This window comes from Podarcis filfolensis (assembly GCF_964270895.1).
Source record: "Podarcis filfolensis genome assembly, chromosome: 10".
NCBI classification, from domain to species: Eukaryota; Metazoa; Chordata; class Lepidosauria; order Squamata; family Lacertidae; genus Podarcis; species Podarcis filfolensis.
This window is the reverse complement of record NC_139612.1, coordinates 6,649,971-6,664,292: the sequence shown is the minus strand read 5'-3', so window position 1 is coordinate 6,664,292 and position 14,322 is coordinate 6,649,971. Positions and strand designations below refer to the sequence as shown.

Genomic DNA, 14,322 nt, shown 5'->3' with positions numbered 1-14,322 from the left:
AAGCTAAGAGATGTGGATCAGTAATCTGGATGTGAGAACACTGGGAACCCTACATAAGAGCAGAATATGAATAAAATAAATATTAAACAACAAATCTAAAAGAAATATATAAACCTCATATGAATCAGTGAGAATATATAAGCAGGTGCAGAATATGAATCTGGATGAGTTAATGTTAACTATCTGAAAATGTTATGAAAATTGGGCTTTCTTCTCAATTTTCAGTGTCTGAAGATATAATGTGGAAAGGAAAGGTTTCATTAATAAGTGAAAAAGGAGATGATATTTATGATTTTAAAAATGACAAAGTTTAGTACTGTTTCCATAATGGTGATACTTTAGAGAGAGAGAAAATGAAGAATAGTAGTAGGGGATACTGGAAGACAATTGATAACTTTACAAATTAGTAATTCATAAAAATCAGGCAAAACACTAGTGGAGGCTTGATTAAACTTTCACAGACTGAGTCAGTCTGACATCTTTGACCCTGAACCGGTAAATGAAATATCCTTTGTACATTGTGGGTGAAGGATGACCTCTGTTGGTCTCATAAAAAGCATCCATTTTCATTTGAAGCCTATTTTATACTGAGAACTCAGCATGCTTTCAGTCCAGTTCTTAAGCCCACCTCTTGGCTAGTAATGGGATGAATATTGTTTACCACACTTTTTAATGAATAATACAATTACTGAAAAGTGTGTGTGCCCCACCCCCCGCTGTTTTGTATGCCTATGTGAGAATAACAAATTACCTGAAACAATCTTCATAGATTCCCAAGTTCTTTCTCTGTATGGAGCTTGAAGCTTCAGATAGTTGTTTTTTTGTCATGACTTGCCCTTTGACAGTGTGTTGTCAGCGGACCTAGAGTAGGGCATATTGGATTTTCAGAGCATCTTATATCGCTGTTATGGCCAAATTATTTCTAGAGTCGTAGTTGACAGATTGATGGCACGTACACAACTTTTTTATTTTATTTAGTTTCAAGTAGCTAAGCCTGAGTTTCAGGGTCTGGGTAGAGGTACTTTCCGGTACTCTGGGGATGCTGCTGTGTATTAAATGACATACCAGTACTTTTTTCCCTTTCCTCTTGCCTCCTCGCATGCACCTCTAAACAGAGAGCAATCTACATTTCATTGAGATGTTTCCTTCCTTTGCAGTTATTTGTTCCACAGCTGCCACATGGCTTAGATGCCGTCAACTGGAAATGGGGAGGTACCTCCAAGGGAAGGGGAGTTTACCCCTTTCCAGTACCCACACACCCTCTGTGACACACCTTGCACTTGGCAGAATATTTTGCAGTCCTCATTAAAGTTGTGTGCGTTATCAGATTTATCAGTGCAATTCTACATATCTCTACTCAGAAGGAAGCATTTTCAACAGAGCTTATTCTCAGATAGAATATAGGTATAGCAGGCACGTCCAACTCCCAAGATACTGTGATCTACTCACAGTATAAAAAGATCGGCTGTGATCTACCCATTATCATTGCCAGGAGTTGTTGAGCAATCAACCTGAGGTATAGGATTGCAGCCTTGTATTTAAGTATTCAGGGGTTTGAATTACTAAGAACTCAAGATTCCAAGTAATCTTTATGTGTTGCTTTACTGACAGATCTTAGCCTTTTATATAAGGTATTTTCTTACCTGTTCCATATTTCTTAATCTGTAGGATGCCTCACCAGTGATTGTGAGAAAAAAACTATATATTTTAAAAACATCTTTTTGTTTTTAGAGAAACAGTCAGCACCACCCCCGCCCCAGCATAGGTTAGCTTTGCTGCTCACTACATAAGTGGATTTTTATGCCAACATAATTTGTGCAAGCATCATTGAATTTAATTCCAAGAGGCTAGTTCTGAACATTCTGTCTGAAATGTGTTTTCAAAATGACATCTGGTTTTCAAAGTGCTTTTTGCTACATATTAGTGGTTTTAACATCTGTATGAACTTAAGTACCAGCAGCAGTGGGTTTTGTACAAATGCAGCCAAAAGACTAATTTTGCACTGCTTTTTAAAGAGTAATAAAAGCTGAACATAGATGACACTGCAAACAATTGAGAGTTTTAAGATAGTGTAGAATGACTGAAAACACTGAAGACGTGATATTCACAGTAGAGTATGTTTCAGTATGTCTTGGGGGCACAGAATCATGTTGTAATTAAGTCTAAAAAGATGTTTTTAACCTTTGAAATTAGACAAGTGCATAATATGACCGAGATACACCTAAGAAATTTTAAAACTTGAGGTTGAATCAACTGTTATTTCATGCTGGTATCATATTGTTCCCAATGGTGTTCAGTCTATGTCTTCCCCTGTGACATATGCTTTCATTCACTTCCTTTCATCAAACGGAGTTACGTGCTCTTTAGGCAACTGAAGTACAGTACATCTGATTTGCTTCTGCTTTCTGCCTGTTTCATGTCTGTTCTGGGGTTTGTGGGCTGCTCCATAAGAGATCTTGTGACAGTGATTTGCCTTAAATTGTTGGTCTTCAACTGGTGGGTCTCAGTCTGATCCAAAGTGTTGTGGCCTGATCCAAGGTGGGTTGCAACAGGAGCCTTACCACTGTGCACATATATGGTAAATGATTAAGAAATGAGTCCCCAAATGTATGTTTGGGTTAAAAGTGAGTTCTGGGTCTGAAAACGTTGGAGATATCTGCCTTAAATGACCACACAACTTTCTGTTGTTTGTATTTTATTATAGAATACAGTGGTGCCCCGCAAGACGAATGCCTCGCAAGACGGAAAACCCGCTAGACGAAAGGTTTTCCATTTTGGAGGTGCTTCGCAAAACGAATTTCCTATGGGCTTGCTTCGCAAGACGAAAATGTCTTGCGAGTTCCTGCAGGGTTTTTTTTCCTTCCCCCCCCCCTTTTCCCAAGCCGCTAAGCCGCTTATCAGCTGATCCGCTAAGCCCCCTAAGCCGCTAATGGGCTTGCTTCGCAAGACGAAAAAACCGCAAGACGAAGAGACTCGCGGAACGGATTCTTTTCGTCTTGCGAGGCACCACTGTATCAGACAGTTGCTCTGTGCTTATAACTCTGTACCTTATTTATAGGTCTCCCAATGCCATTCTTCACTTAAGTTATGTATAGCTCTTCTGTCAGTCAGCCAGCTCCCTCTTCTCTTTTATGTTTTTGAAAAAAGCAATAATCTGTGATGTATTTATTTGTTTTTCCAGGATTCAAATGTGGCAGATAAAGGAATGATATATTAAAGAACTAAAACAATGTGTGAACATAAGAGAATGTAAAATCTAGAGCATAGGAGTTTTGTAATATCAACCCTGGTTCATGTTCATACTTTTGTTGTATCAGTATTTAACGGTGGCTGTATGCAGATTTCATGCCGAGCCATGGTTTAGAGCTGCTTGCCTCGATTTGTTTTTCCATCTGTTCAGCACCCAGCTTTACAACCCCACTCCTGTCTCTTGAGAATGAGCAAGTCTTATCTCTATAGTACCATCTTTCGTAACAGACCAACAGCAGTAACTGTGGTTTGTGCTTTGAGATATAACAGCAAACTACAGCTAGCACAAACAATTGTTTGATTTCCTTCTCTGGAAGCCCCTTGCAAAGTTTATGTGATGACTTAGGTCTGGTTTGGACAGTTTTTGCCCATTCTCAGTCTTTGTGCTGCTCCTTCTGTCCTCCCTTCATACACTGTAATAAGCCAACAAATCTTCCATTAATCATAGTTTCTAGTTAGGTCAAAACTAGGAAACCATGGTTACTAGATGTGAACAAGCCAGGAGCTTAAACTACATTCTCTGTATTTTAATCAATGCATACCCAAATTTGTTTATCTGTGTTTGTTTGTTAGATACGAAACCAGACCTTTTCAGCTGTTCACTCTTATATGCACGCCAAGTAATGTTGGATTTTCATGCTGGCAATGAACACGAAGCACCTCTGCCTATAATTTTTCTTCCACAGTGGTTATTTGACTGGATTACATTTCCAATTGAAAACTCAACAGCCATTTATTGTGCAAGCCAGTGCCTCTTCTTTCATTAGTAGTCCCAACACTATTTTCTTTCCCTCCTTAAGGCATGTTTCTCATACTTGCATTTCATGAATGAGAAATCTCTATATATTAAGTATATAATATTCTAGTTATTTGCTGCTTAAAGATTCTTTATGTTAAACATATATATATATATATATATATATATATATATATATATATATATATATGGTTATACCATTTTAAAGCTATTTTCAAGTCTGTCCTTGTAGATAGATGTGTGTTATGGTATACAGTGACAATGAAATACTGTGAGTATAGTATATGACACAAAGGAAAAACAGCTCTGTAACAATTGAGACTTTGGGAGTTTATTTCCCCTACCAAGGGGCACAGTTAGTTTGACATTGCATTTATCATTTTCCTAATGTAGTACAATGTTTTTTGTCTGAGCCAAGTCATTTCCTCTTGAATTTTGAGATAGATTTCCCCTCAGAGATTAGTTCCCCAATCTTCAGATGGGATTCCGATCTGCCCAACTTTGGGTGCAAGAAGCATCGCTGAAGGAACATGGCTGCTGATAATACCACATACTAATTTTATACAGTATTTTCGCTACTGAGGGCATGTTCAATTGCTCATTCCAGGACTATATCCATAGTGAGTTTGGGTTTGAACCTCAGCCTCACGTTTCTCCTTTTTCTTACCCTTCTCCCTTATTGTGGGTAGAATGTCACAGGTGAAGCTTGAGATTTTGTGTTGATTTGACAGCACATGATTACTTAATGCACCCTGAGCAGAATCCTTTGGGTAAGCTTGGACTATGATAAATCTTCAGCATGGTAAACAGATATGGCATTAATTGGGATGTGTTACTTTTTTCCTACCTTTCACAGAAGTTCCATCCATTACAGCAAATGATAAAGAAACCTACCAGTTTTGCTCAGAAGGGGAAAGACTCATTTGCTTCATTAACATGGTGGGTGGGTGGTGTATGTGTGTTTGTGTGTGAGTGGGGGGGGGGAGAGGGAGAGGGAGAACGAACAGGGCATGAGATACTTTTCATGTACGAATTACCTTGAGTTTTTATTACTCCAGAATTGCGTGAATCAAACCAGGTGACTAGGGCTGCAGTTTACCCAGATAAGTAACCTTGTCTGTAAGCGATGGCCAAAGTCTTTGTATCTACTCTACCATGTTACGCTTAAAACGTTAATCAGAAATTTCATATCCAGGTTTGACACCATTTCAGATTTATAGCCATAAGATTTAGGGAGCAATTTTACAATACTGACCTTCTGTTCCATTTTACTGCATTTGGAGAAAAGAAGAGGAAATTTGTCACAGCCCCCCCCCTTGTTGTTAACAGAGTGGCTGGCACATTTGTAATGCAACAGCAAGGTCATTTTTGAATCTGCATTCTCCATAATATTTAGATGGGTCCAACTCCAAGTCATCTAAGCTGGTGTGTTTGCTGGGAGCTTTTATGAGCCTCGTGCCATTCCTGCTGTGGAATATGACCTATTTTCATCGGTAGTCGCAGAGTGTAAGAGGCCAGCTGCAAGCATACCCTGCAAAAATGATTAGCCAATAATGGTGCACTGGGGTGTAAAAGAGCAGTTGTAATAACAGATTACTCCATTATGCTTCATCGTTGACTGAATAAGGGGCTGAGTGAATGAAGAGTAATTTTCCTCTTTAACTTTAGGGGTTCAAAATACCTTTTTTTAATAGAAAAAGTAACCCTATGAAATTTAGGAGGCATACAAGAAAATTTCTGTAGTAAAAGTAATTTCTGAAAAGCCGTCTGGGCCCATTTCTGTCTGTTTTCCTTTTCTAAAGCACTAGGCATACATCATTAGTCGTGTTCTGTGGACAATTATTTTGTAAACTTGTAGAGATTTGTTGCTGTAAATAAGCAAAATAATTTAAAATGTGAATATCCAGACTTGTAAGATTATATAGAGCAAAAACCAGCAGAGTACAACACATTCCTACATTAGTAAAAGTATCTGAACAGTTTAATTGGTGAACAGTATAATGCACACATACAATCACTTTGTGGAAACATCACTAAAATGTTGAGGTGACCAAGTTGAGGTGACCTTGTACCACCTGTGTGGTAATACTGCTGTTTCCAAGCCCTATAGAACAAGGGCTTTAGACAAGGAAATTAGATATATTTATACTCTGTTAGTGTTACTCAAATTAGCTGTCACTAACTTGTCCCATTTACTCTTAAATGCAGCTCACTTTTCTTGGATTGGATAAATCACAATTTTATTTTAGGTTGCTGCTTCTCATACTAATCTGATCGTCGTGGTGGCCTTCCCCTCCCCATTTTAAAACGTTCATCTAGGTCAGTTGTCAGACTTTGTTGAGCATGATCCACTATATGTAAATATGTTAATAGATAATCTGTAGCACTTTAATTAATTTTGTCTTTGTAACAATGTAATCTGCACACATTGAGAGAAAACTATATTTCAGAATTGGCAGTTAATACGATATTTGTGCAAGACGAACTGGAGTCAAGAACCATCAATGGGTTATTTTGAAGGAATTTTCTCTGATATTTGTGGATGTGAATCTAAAAGGGGGAGTAAGCAGTAGTTTTCCCCCTTGCACGTTATCTAATTCACTTCCACGATCCATCTCTCCAACAGATTTCAGAGGAACAGGGTGGGGACTGAAGGTCTACCAGCAAAGAGTGCATAAAAGAGACAAGTCCTCTGCACATTACGGATCTAACCAAACGGTCAAGTGAACTCAGATTCCTGGTGCCCACCTCCTTCACCTCAGACATACTGTTAAAGAGTGTAGCTGCAAAACATTTAACCACTTTAGGAACATACCTTATAAAGTAGGCACCAGGCACTCTTTTGATTTAGCTTCCGTTTATTGCCTCCAAACCATTAAAAAAGTTCTATAAAGTTCTGTTACAACCCACCCTGCGTCAGGGACTGGCTGGATGACAAGGAGTGGTGGGAAGTACCAGCTGGGGAAACCCCAGAGGAGGAAGGCTCAGAGCCGGAGGTTGGTGGTGGGACACTGTGGAAAGGTCAGGGGAGAAGATTGGGAGGAGGTGCCAGATGCTGAAGGGGCAACAGGGTTTAGTGAGCAGGAAGAGCCTTTGACAGGGAGCAGTTCAGAGGATGAAGCAGAGGATGGGGGTCAAAAGACTGCTGAAGAATCCAGGAAATCTCCCTCTCCAGCTGTAACAAGCTCCCTCCCTCCCTGGTCTCCAAGAAGGTGCAGGCTAATGAGGAAAGCGGAACAGAGGTCAGAGGTGGGCAGACACAGTTTGAGAAACATCCAGGTGAAGAGGAGTCTTAGAAAGGTTGGAAGACCTTCAGTCCTGGCAACTGCTCCATAGGGGCAAGACCCACTGGGAAGTGTTGCTGGGTTGTATGCCGTTTCCTTGAATAAAAAATTTCACGGACAATGGAGCTCTGCTTCTTCATGCTGAACTGCGTCTCATTCCAGCCCTGACGATTCGTGTGGGCTTAATTTATCTCCTTAAAAGAAACCTCTTCTTTGATCCTAAATAATTTCCCATTAGCTGAATGAATGACTGGTTTAAAATGAGAATTTTCAAACATAATTTTAGGAATACATAATGAGGGTTCTTCTCAAACTAAGCGAAAGGGACCCTGACAATATATTTGAATACTTGGCATTATTGACATTTCTCATTTTGGCAGTTTAGATTACAGTTTGAAGGAATACAAAAATGGTAAGAAGGTACTGCCAAAAGAAGAAAAATAATATAAAGAAATTGGCAATCTTTTATCGAACGTGGAAAAGCAAATTTCTCACTTAACTGTAAAAAATAAAACAAGTTGTACTTTAACATGTCTAAATGTGCTTCATTTCTGTTTTCTACAAAAGAAATATGCTCAAAACAAAACAAAAAATAGGAGACATAGGGTGTTTGCACCTGAAAACAAAACTTATAGCTGCTATACTGTAGCTGTAAGTTCTTAAACAGAATTTTCTGATATCTTACTAAGTTATAACACTTACCAAGTCATTTCTCCATGCCAGCTAATAGGACAAATGGTTTTGATTGGACATGATGCCTCTGTCTTGGTGTGACTTTGCCTACATCAGGCTTCCTCAACCTCGGCCCTCCAGATGTTTTGAGACTACAATTCCCATCATCCCTGACCACTGGTCCTGCTAGCTAGGGATCATGGGAGTTGTAGGCCAAAAACATCTGGAGGGCCGAGGTTGAGGAAGCCTGGCCTACATCTTACAACTAGGGGAACAGGTAATAACAGGCTGTGGGAGAGGCAGCTTGGAGTACAGTGCTGGTTTGTGCCACAGCCAGGGCAATGGCACTCTTGCCAACAAAATCCTCCTTGTGGCATCCAAGTCATAGGATGCCCACAATGCTAGAGCAACTAGGCCTCTAGAATTTTAACTCCTATGGGTTTTATTCAATTCTGTGTTTTATTGTTTGTTTCAGTTAATTGAGTTTTACATTTGGTTTAAACTTGGTTTAGACCTGAGCAAGTGCTTTACTGTGTAAAACCGGCTAGCCAGTTGGAAAGGTACGTTGTTAATGTGGTGAAGGCTGCCCTGATTAACGTAAAGCCAACTAATGTTTCTCCCCCCATTTTCTTTTTCTAGATCACTTCCCTTGTGACGCTACAGCTCCTCTCATTAGTAGGCCACGATGACCAGCTCAATGGACCAAGATACAAATGCAGTGTTTCTCTAGATTTTATCAGATCCATTTCGAGGTAAGCGGTGTTCACGGCCTTCTTATGCTACTTGAACAAATTCTCAAAATGGAAATAGATACACATTTCCCAGCCATTCACAGGAAAGGGCATCTTAGGATGGCTGAGAGTGAATGAAAACCGGCTGCAAAATAAGTAAATGAAAGTGATTGTAAATCTAGCAGTAAAGTGAAGTGCAAACATGCACCATTTGGGTGACCTCCCAAGCAAAATACAGCTCAGTAGCTGTGCCTGACATGTGCTTGGCAAAACAACAAGCAGGCCAAAGGTGTATTCCCCTCCTTAGCTCCATGACATGGCTGCCGGAATACATTTAGCTTGGTGGGGCACAAGGTGTGCACACCTGCCATAGGCCAGTGACCTTGTGACCTTGTTGTATTGCTGTAGGACTGCAACACCCACCATGCCATCTGGGGCTGGGGGAAGTTCTGAGTCCCAACAATATTTGGAGGGCCCCAGATTCCTCATCCTTGCTCTGCAGGATCTATTCATGATTTATATTGAGTTTGCTCATTTGTTTGCATTTACACAGAGCACTGCGGTTGTAACTGATACTTTCTGTCCGGGGTGATAACCTGGAGCCCAACAATTTCTAGAGGTCACAATATCTAGTTAGCCACCTTGCTTTATGGAATGTCATAAAATAATAAGGCAGGGCCGTGTCTGAAGGACATGGTAGTGTAAATTAGGTAAGGGGAATGACAGACAGAGGAAGTGAGCAGAAGTGAAAGAATGAAAGTCAGCAAATGAAGTTTACATTTCTTAGGCTTCATTTCACTTACAGATACCAACTAAGGGGTTGCTAAAGCGTCCTTCCAAGCAAATGAAGCAGCTTTTCAAGAGAGATAGGTATCAAAAGGATCCCCTGCCACCACCCTTGTTTGAGACAAACCACGGCCCATATTCATACAACACAACAAGACATAGCATGGCTAGTTTGAGTTGTGTGAGCACGAAAGTGGCAGGAGATAGGCGTTCGTGAAATGATTTAGGACAAACTGGCTTACCATCATGTTCAAATGAGGATGTGGGTTTTGCAGTGATGGAAGTTACCCGTTACTTTTATTTATAAACTTAGATTTCATTTGGAGTGAAAACCTCTTTCCTCTGCATCTGCTAATATTTTTCATGCTGTACAAAGCTTAGGAAATGTTGAGGCAGAATGTTGTTTTCCTAGCCCTTTGCTTATTTGTTGCCTGCCACAAATGATTAGTCCTTCCGCTTCATTCAAAATTAGCTTAGCTAAGAATGAGAAATTGTACATAGAAAAATCACCCGATTTATATTAGTTTAGGGTTCACCATTGGAAACCCTTTAAATGTAGACTTGACTTTGAAGAAAATAAAAGAGCAAGATTTGCATAATGTTCAATCAGAATGCTAGAATATCTACTTTCCAATATGTTTTTATTACTTCGAGAATTCATTTTTTAAAATCAAAATCCCAAAGGATTTCAGAAACAATGTTTAAATGTCTTATCCCAAATTTAAATTACCCACAAATTGTATTTATACTGCATCTCTTGGGTACTTCAAGAGGTACTTCATTAAGTAGGGATATCCTTGGATTGTCCTTAGTCTATGGTTGGATTTTGTTTCCTGTTTTGGAAGCAAGAGATTAAAACCATTTTGAATCACATCTTGTAAATATGTAACAGTGGTTTTCTTTTTGCAATAGCAAAGCAGAGTGAAGTAGAAAGGCCGTCCTGTTTAGACTGAGGGAAAGGTAGTGGATGGGTAGAAAGGGTTAAAAAAAGGAGCAATGATCTGTTTATGGGAAATCATCTTATACTGAAATTACTAGTGAAGTTTCTATATCATTGACTGTTTTCTCTTTCTCTTAGCAATGGTCGAGGATAATGGTCTAACCACATTGGAGGGCGATAGGTTTCTCCACTGTGCCATAGAGGCTTTCTATTATTTTACCTCCTAACATACCCTTCATTCTGCTGTACAGTACCAGTTCTTTGGAAACAGAAGGGCTCCTCCAGTAGCTTATACTTTTCACTGTCTGTGGAGGGGTCAGTCCTGATTAGGTGCAGCTGTACTCTCCACTGATATAAATTGGAAAGTGTACGACTGCTTTGTAGTAGATCCTTTAAGGCTATGTCCTGATTCAAAACAGTGTGACTACATGGAGATTTGTTTTTCTTTCATTTTTTTAATGATCTTCTGGGTTCTTAATCTTCAAAAATGAGTTGCTTTTGACTTGGTGGCGAAGTTCAGTGTGGAGTTGCTTCTCTTATACGGTTAGGTTTCTCCTACACTAGTGCAAATGGCTAGCATATGAAATATCAGTTAATTGGACAAAACATCTTACGGAGTCATTATTGGTGCTAGTTAGGCCAAATGATTGATTGTGGTGTTTGTGTAGCAAGCTTAACCTTTGCCTTTGAATATAGTTTTAAGCCTCTGTAATGAAGGTCTAACATGTTAACCATGAGATGGCATTTATCTTTAAAATGTATAATGTGCTAATTAAGTGCATACCTTTTAAGTATTGTAATAGGCTAGATAATATTTGACACTTCCATGTGCTCTGTATCATACTTCCTTAGAGATGATGAATAAAGGCATGGATTTGAAAATTGTGTATGAGCTAGACCCAGCTCCCTTGGCAAATAAGAAATCCAATTAGTCTTTAGAATTCCAATTTCAGTTACTTTATGCAAAACGCATTATTTCTAAAATTGTTTCATTTTTGTCATACCTTGTAATTTTTCTCATTTTTATATAAAAGGAAACCTCAGTGCAGGAATGTTAATACAATACATCAGAATGTATTTGGAAAGGAGGAAAAATGAATTCTGTGTTTTACTCCCTTGGTGTATAATTCTTTATTCTAACAAAGCACAAAAATACATTCAAATCTTCTGTCCTATTGAGTATTCTTGGATTGTTCAAGTTTAGTTAAAAAGCATGGGTCAACTACTGTCAAGAAAGAAAGAATGCAGACTGCAAATTAGTACAGATGAAGGAGTTATGCCATACATAATGCTGAAACAGGTGGTTTGGACGAATAACAGAATGTTCAATAGCAGAGAAGATTGCCGCTTTGCATTTCCAAACAGTGTGCCATGTTTACTAGAGTTGGTTTTTAATTTTTTTAAAAAACCTCTCTTTTATTCTTGAGCTAAATTTGTTTTACAGCTTCAGTGCTGAGAATGAGCAACTTTAAATGTTTGATAGTCTTTGAAAGCTGTGTAACGAGACGACTCAGGTGCATTCATTCATTCATCTGGGCCAATGGTGTAGCAGCTGGGGCAAGTATCTGCTGTAAACCACCGAAACAACATACAGTCAAACCTTGGTTGTCGAATGTAATCCGTTCTAGGAGCCCATTCAGCTTCCAAAACATTCAACAACCAAGGCGCAGCTTCCAGTTGGTTGCAAGAGCTTCCTGCACTCAAGCGGAAGCCTCATCAGACGTTCGGCTTTCGAAAAACATTTAAAAACTGGAGCATTTTGACTGTATATGATCTGGATGCATCACATAGAGGCTCAGATGCACAGAACCCTAATTTGTGCATTCTTTCCCCCTTCCTCCTTTCTCCCTCCCTCCACCCTCAAAGCATACAATCAAGATTTGGCACATAGAGGCCTACATGTGGAGCATCTCCATCGCAAGATGTATTGTCTATGGGGTGGAGAGTTGGATGATGATGATGATGATGACTACAGATAATAATAAAGATCATCAAAAAAAAGAAAATACAATAAAAGCAAGTAAACATTAATAGAGTTAAAACTATGTACATATATAAAATCTGTTTAAACATAGAAGTGATTACAATAAAAGCAGCACGGCAGCAGCTGTTCATTAAAAGCAGTCAGTTCCCAAAAAATTATTGGAACAAGAAGGTCCTCACCTGCCGGTGGAATGACGGCAAGCAACCAGTTCCTCCACTGTAGAAAAAGCAATGCTAGAAAGAAAGTCTGCGAGCCTCGACCTCAGTGTTCCAACCTTTAATATTTTAGAACTAGGCCTTGTTACATTCAGAATTGAAACTTCGCAATCTTACTACCATGGAGGTCTCAGTTCAAAGGTGCACCAGGTGACTTGGCCATTCCCAAAGAGGAGTAGAGATTTAAGTAAACTGACATACTGTGTTGTTTTACAGGACTGTGAACTTTGACATCATAAAGTACTTGCATGACTTCCTGTGAAGACCATCTGGACACTGGGATGACAACTAAGGCAATAGGTGTTCCTCTATCTACTTCAGCCATCCAGCGAGAGGAGACTTTGGGCTCTATTGGATTTGTCCAAAACAGGTGCTGGCTCAGCATGGGATCTGATGAAAACACTAGTTGGTCTGGATGGATCTGAGCTGAGGACTATTTACCCAAGACCCTGGAGTATTTGGAAAGAACGTGTTAATTATAAACAGCAGGAACCAAGCACAATCTGTTCTGCTCTTAATGATGTTATCTTAACGCTGAAATTGCCTGAAACCCATTTTACTAAGGAGTGTATTTTGTGCTATGATGAAGGTCTCCCCCTGTGCTTTGAACATGGCAGCAGCCTTGTTTGTATGCCCAGTCCTTTCACTTCCTCTCCATGGGAACCTTTTGCATTTGTCTGCCAAAACAGCTCGGTCCTAAGGCCACCTTTTAAGAAATTGGAATAGAAAATACAATAAACTTAAAAACCAAGCTGCTTATCTTTCATTCCTAGATCCTGTCTAGTTATTTGTAGATTCATTATTAGAACAGATTTGTAAATACTATCTATTTTTTCACTAACCACCCAGTTCTTACTGTTGCTTGTTGCAATTACATTCAGACAAGAGTGCACTTTGGCAAATTGCTCCCTTCTCTAAAGATACACTGTCATGTATTGGAAAGAATAATAAGCTTATCTAGCCTGGAGAAGAGAGGTAGGAATTCTGGGGCAGCTTCCAGAGTTTTGCTGCACAGGGATCTTCTCTCTGTGGTAAACACATACATCATGAGCAGGAAAACATATCACAACTACCATTAGTCAAATTGTGGGTTGTTCTATAACTTTTGACACAGTGGTGGCTATCTTTTGGGCCTGGTGGAGTGAAGGGCAGGGCAGCTACTAGCAGGTGGAGCTAGGAGTAGGTGGAACCAGAGCTTACAACAGGCAGAGTTAGGGGCAGGGAGAAGCAGACAACAATGCTAAGGAGTGAGAAGAGGAAGGAAAAAAGAGCTGGGAAGATGCAGAAATAAGAGGGGTTAAGGAGTGGAGAGCAATTTTTCTACAATGCAGGAATGGAAGCACTCTTCTCCTAGCACAGAAACCAAACAATATTGCCACGGTTCCCTTCCCCTGCTTTAAAACAAAGCAACACAACCCACCTTCACTTTCCCACCATTTTTCTATGGACAATTGTATGAGTAAAGCTGTTGTTTTCTTTCTGGAAGGAGAGCAAGCTAAAGGGGTGGGACCAAGCCACAGCAATGAAGGCTCCAAGCATGAAGAAAGGTGGAGAATGGGTGGTTATAACATGGGAGACAGAGTGGACTCAAGTGCTCAAGGTGAAGGAGGAAGGGCTTAGGGCTGCTGGCGGGGGGTGGACCACTGTTGGTGGCTCATTGTCAGTTTTGAACCAGTCACTCCTGATTTGAAGCTTGAAGTGGCT

General features: G+C 39.7%; 1 protein-coding gene across 5 annotated transcripts in view; it reads left to right on the top strand.

Moving 5' to 3' along the window:
* Nucleotides 1–13,369, top strand: part of ORC5 (origin recognition complex subunit 5) — a 143,215-nt gene extending 129,846 nt beyond the window's left edge. For all 5 annotated transcript variants that reach the window (XM_083575243.1, XM_083575245.1, XM_083575246.1 and 2 more), the window contains 2 exons: nt 8,602–8,714; nt 12,835–13,369. In XM_083575243.1, coding sequence (XP_083431369.1) covers nt 8,602–8,714; nt 12,835–12,880 — 159 coding nt within the window. In that variant the 3' untranslated portion in view covers nt 12,881–13,369. The remainder of the gene's footprint in view (nt 1–8,601; nt 8,715–12,834) is intronic.
* Nucleotides 13,370–14,322: the final 953 nt, after the last annotated feature.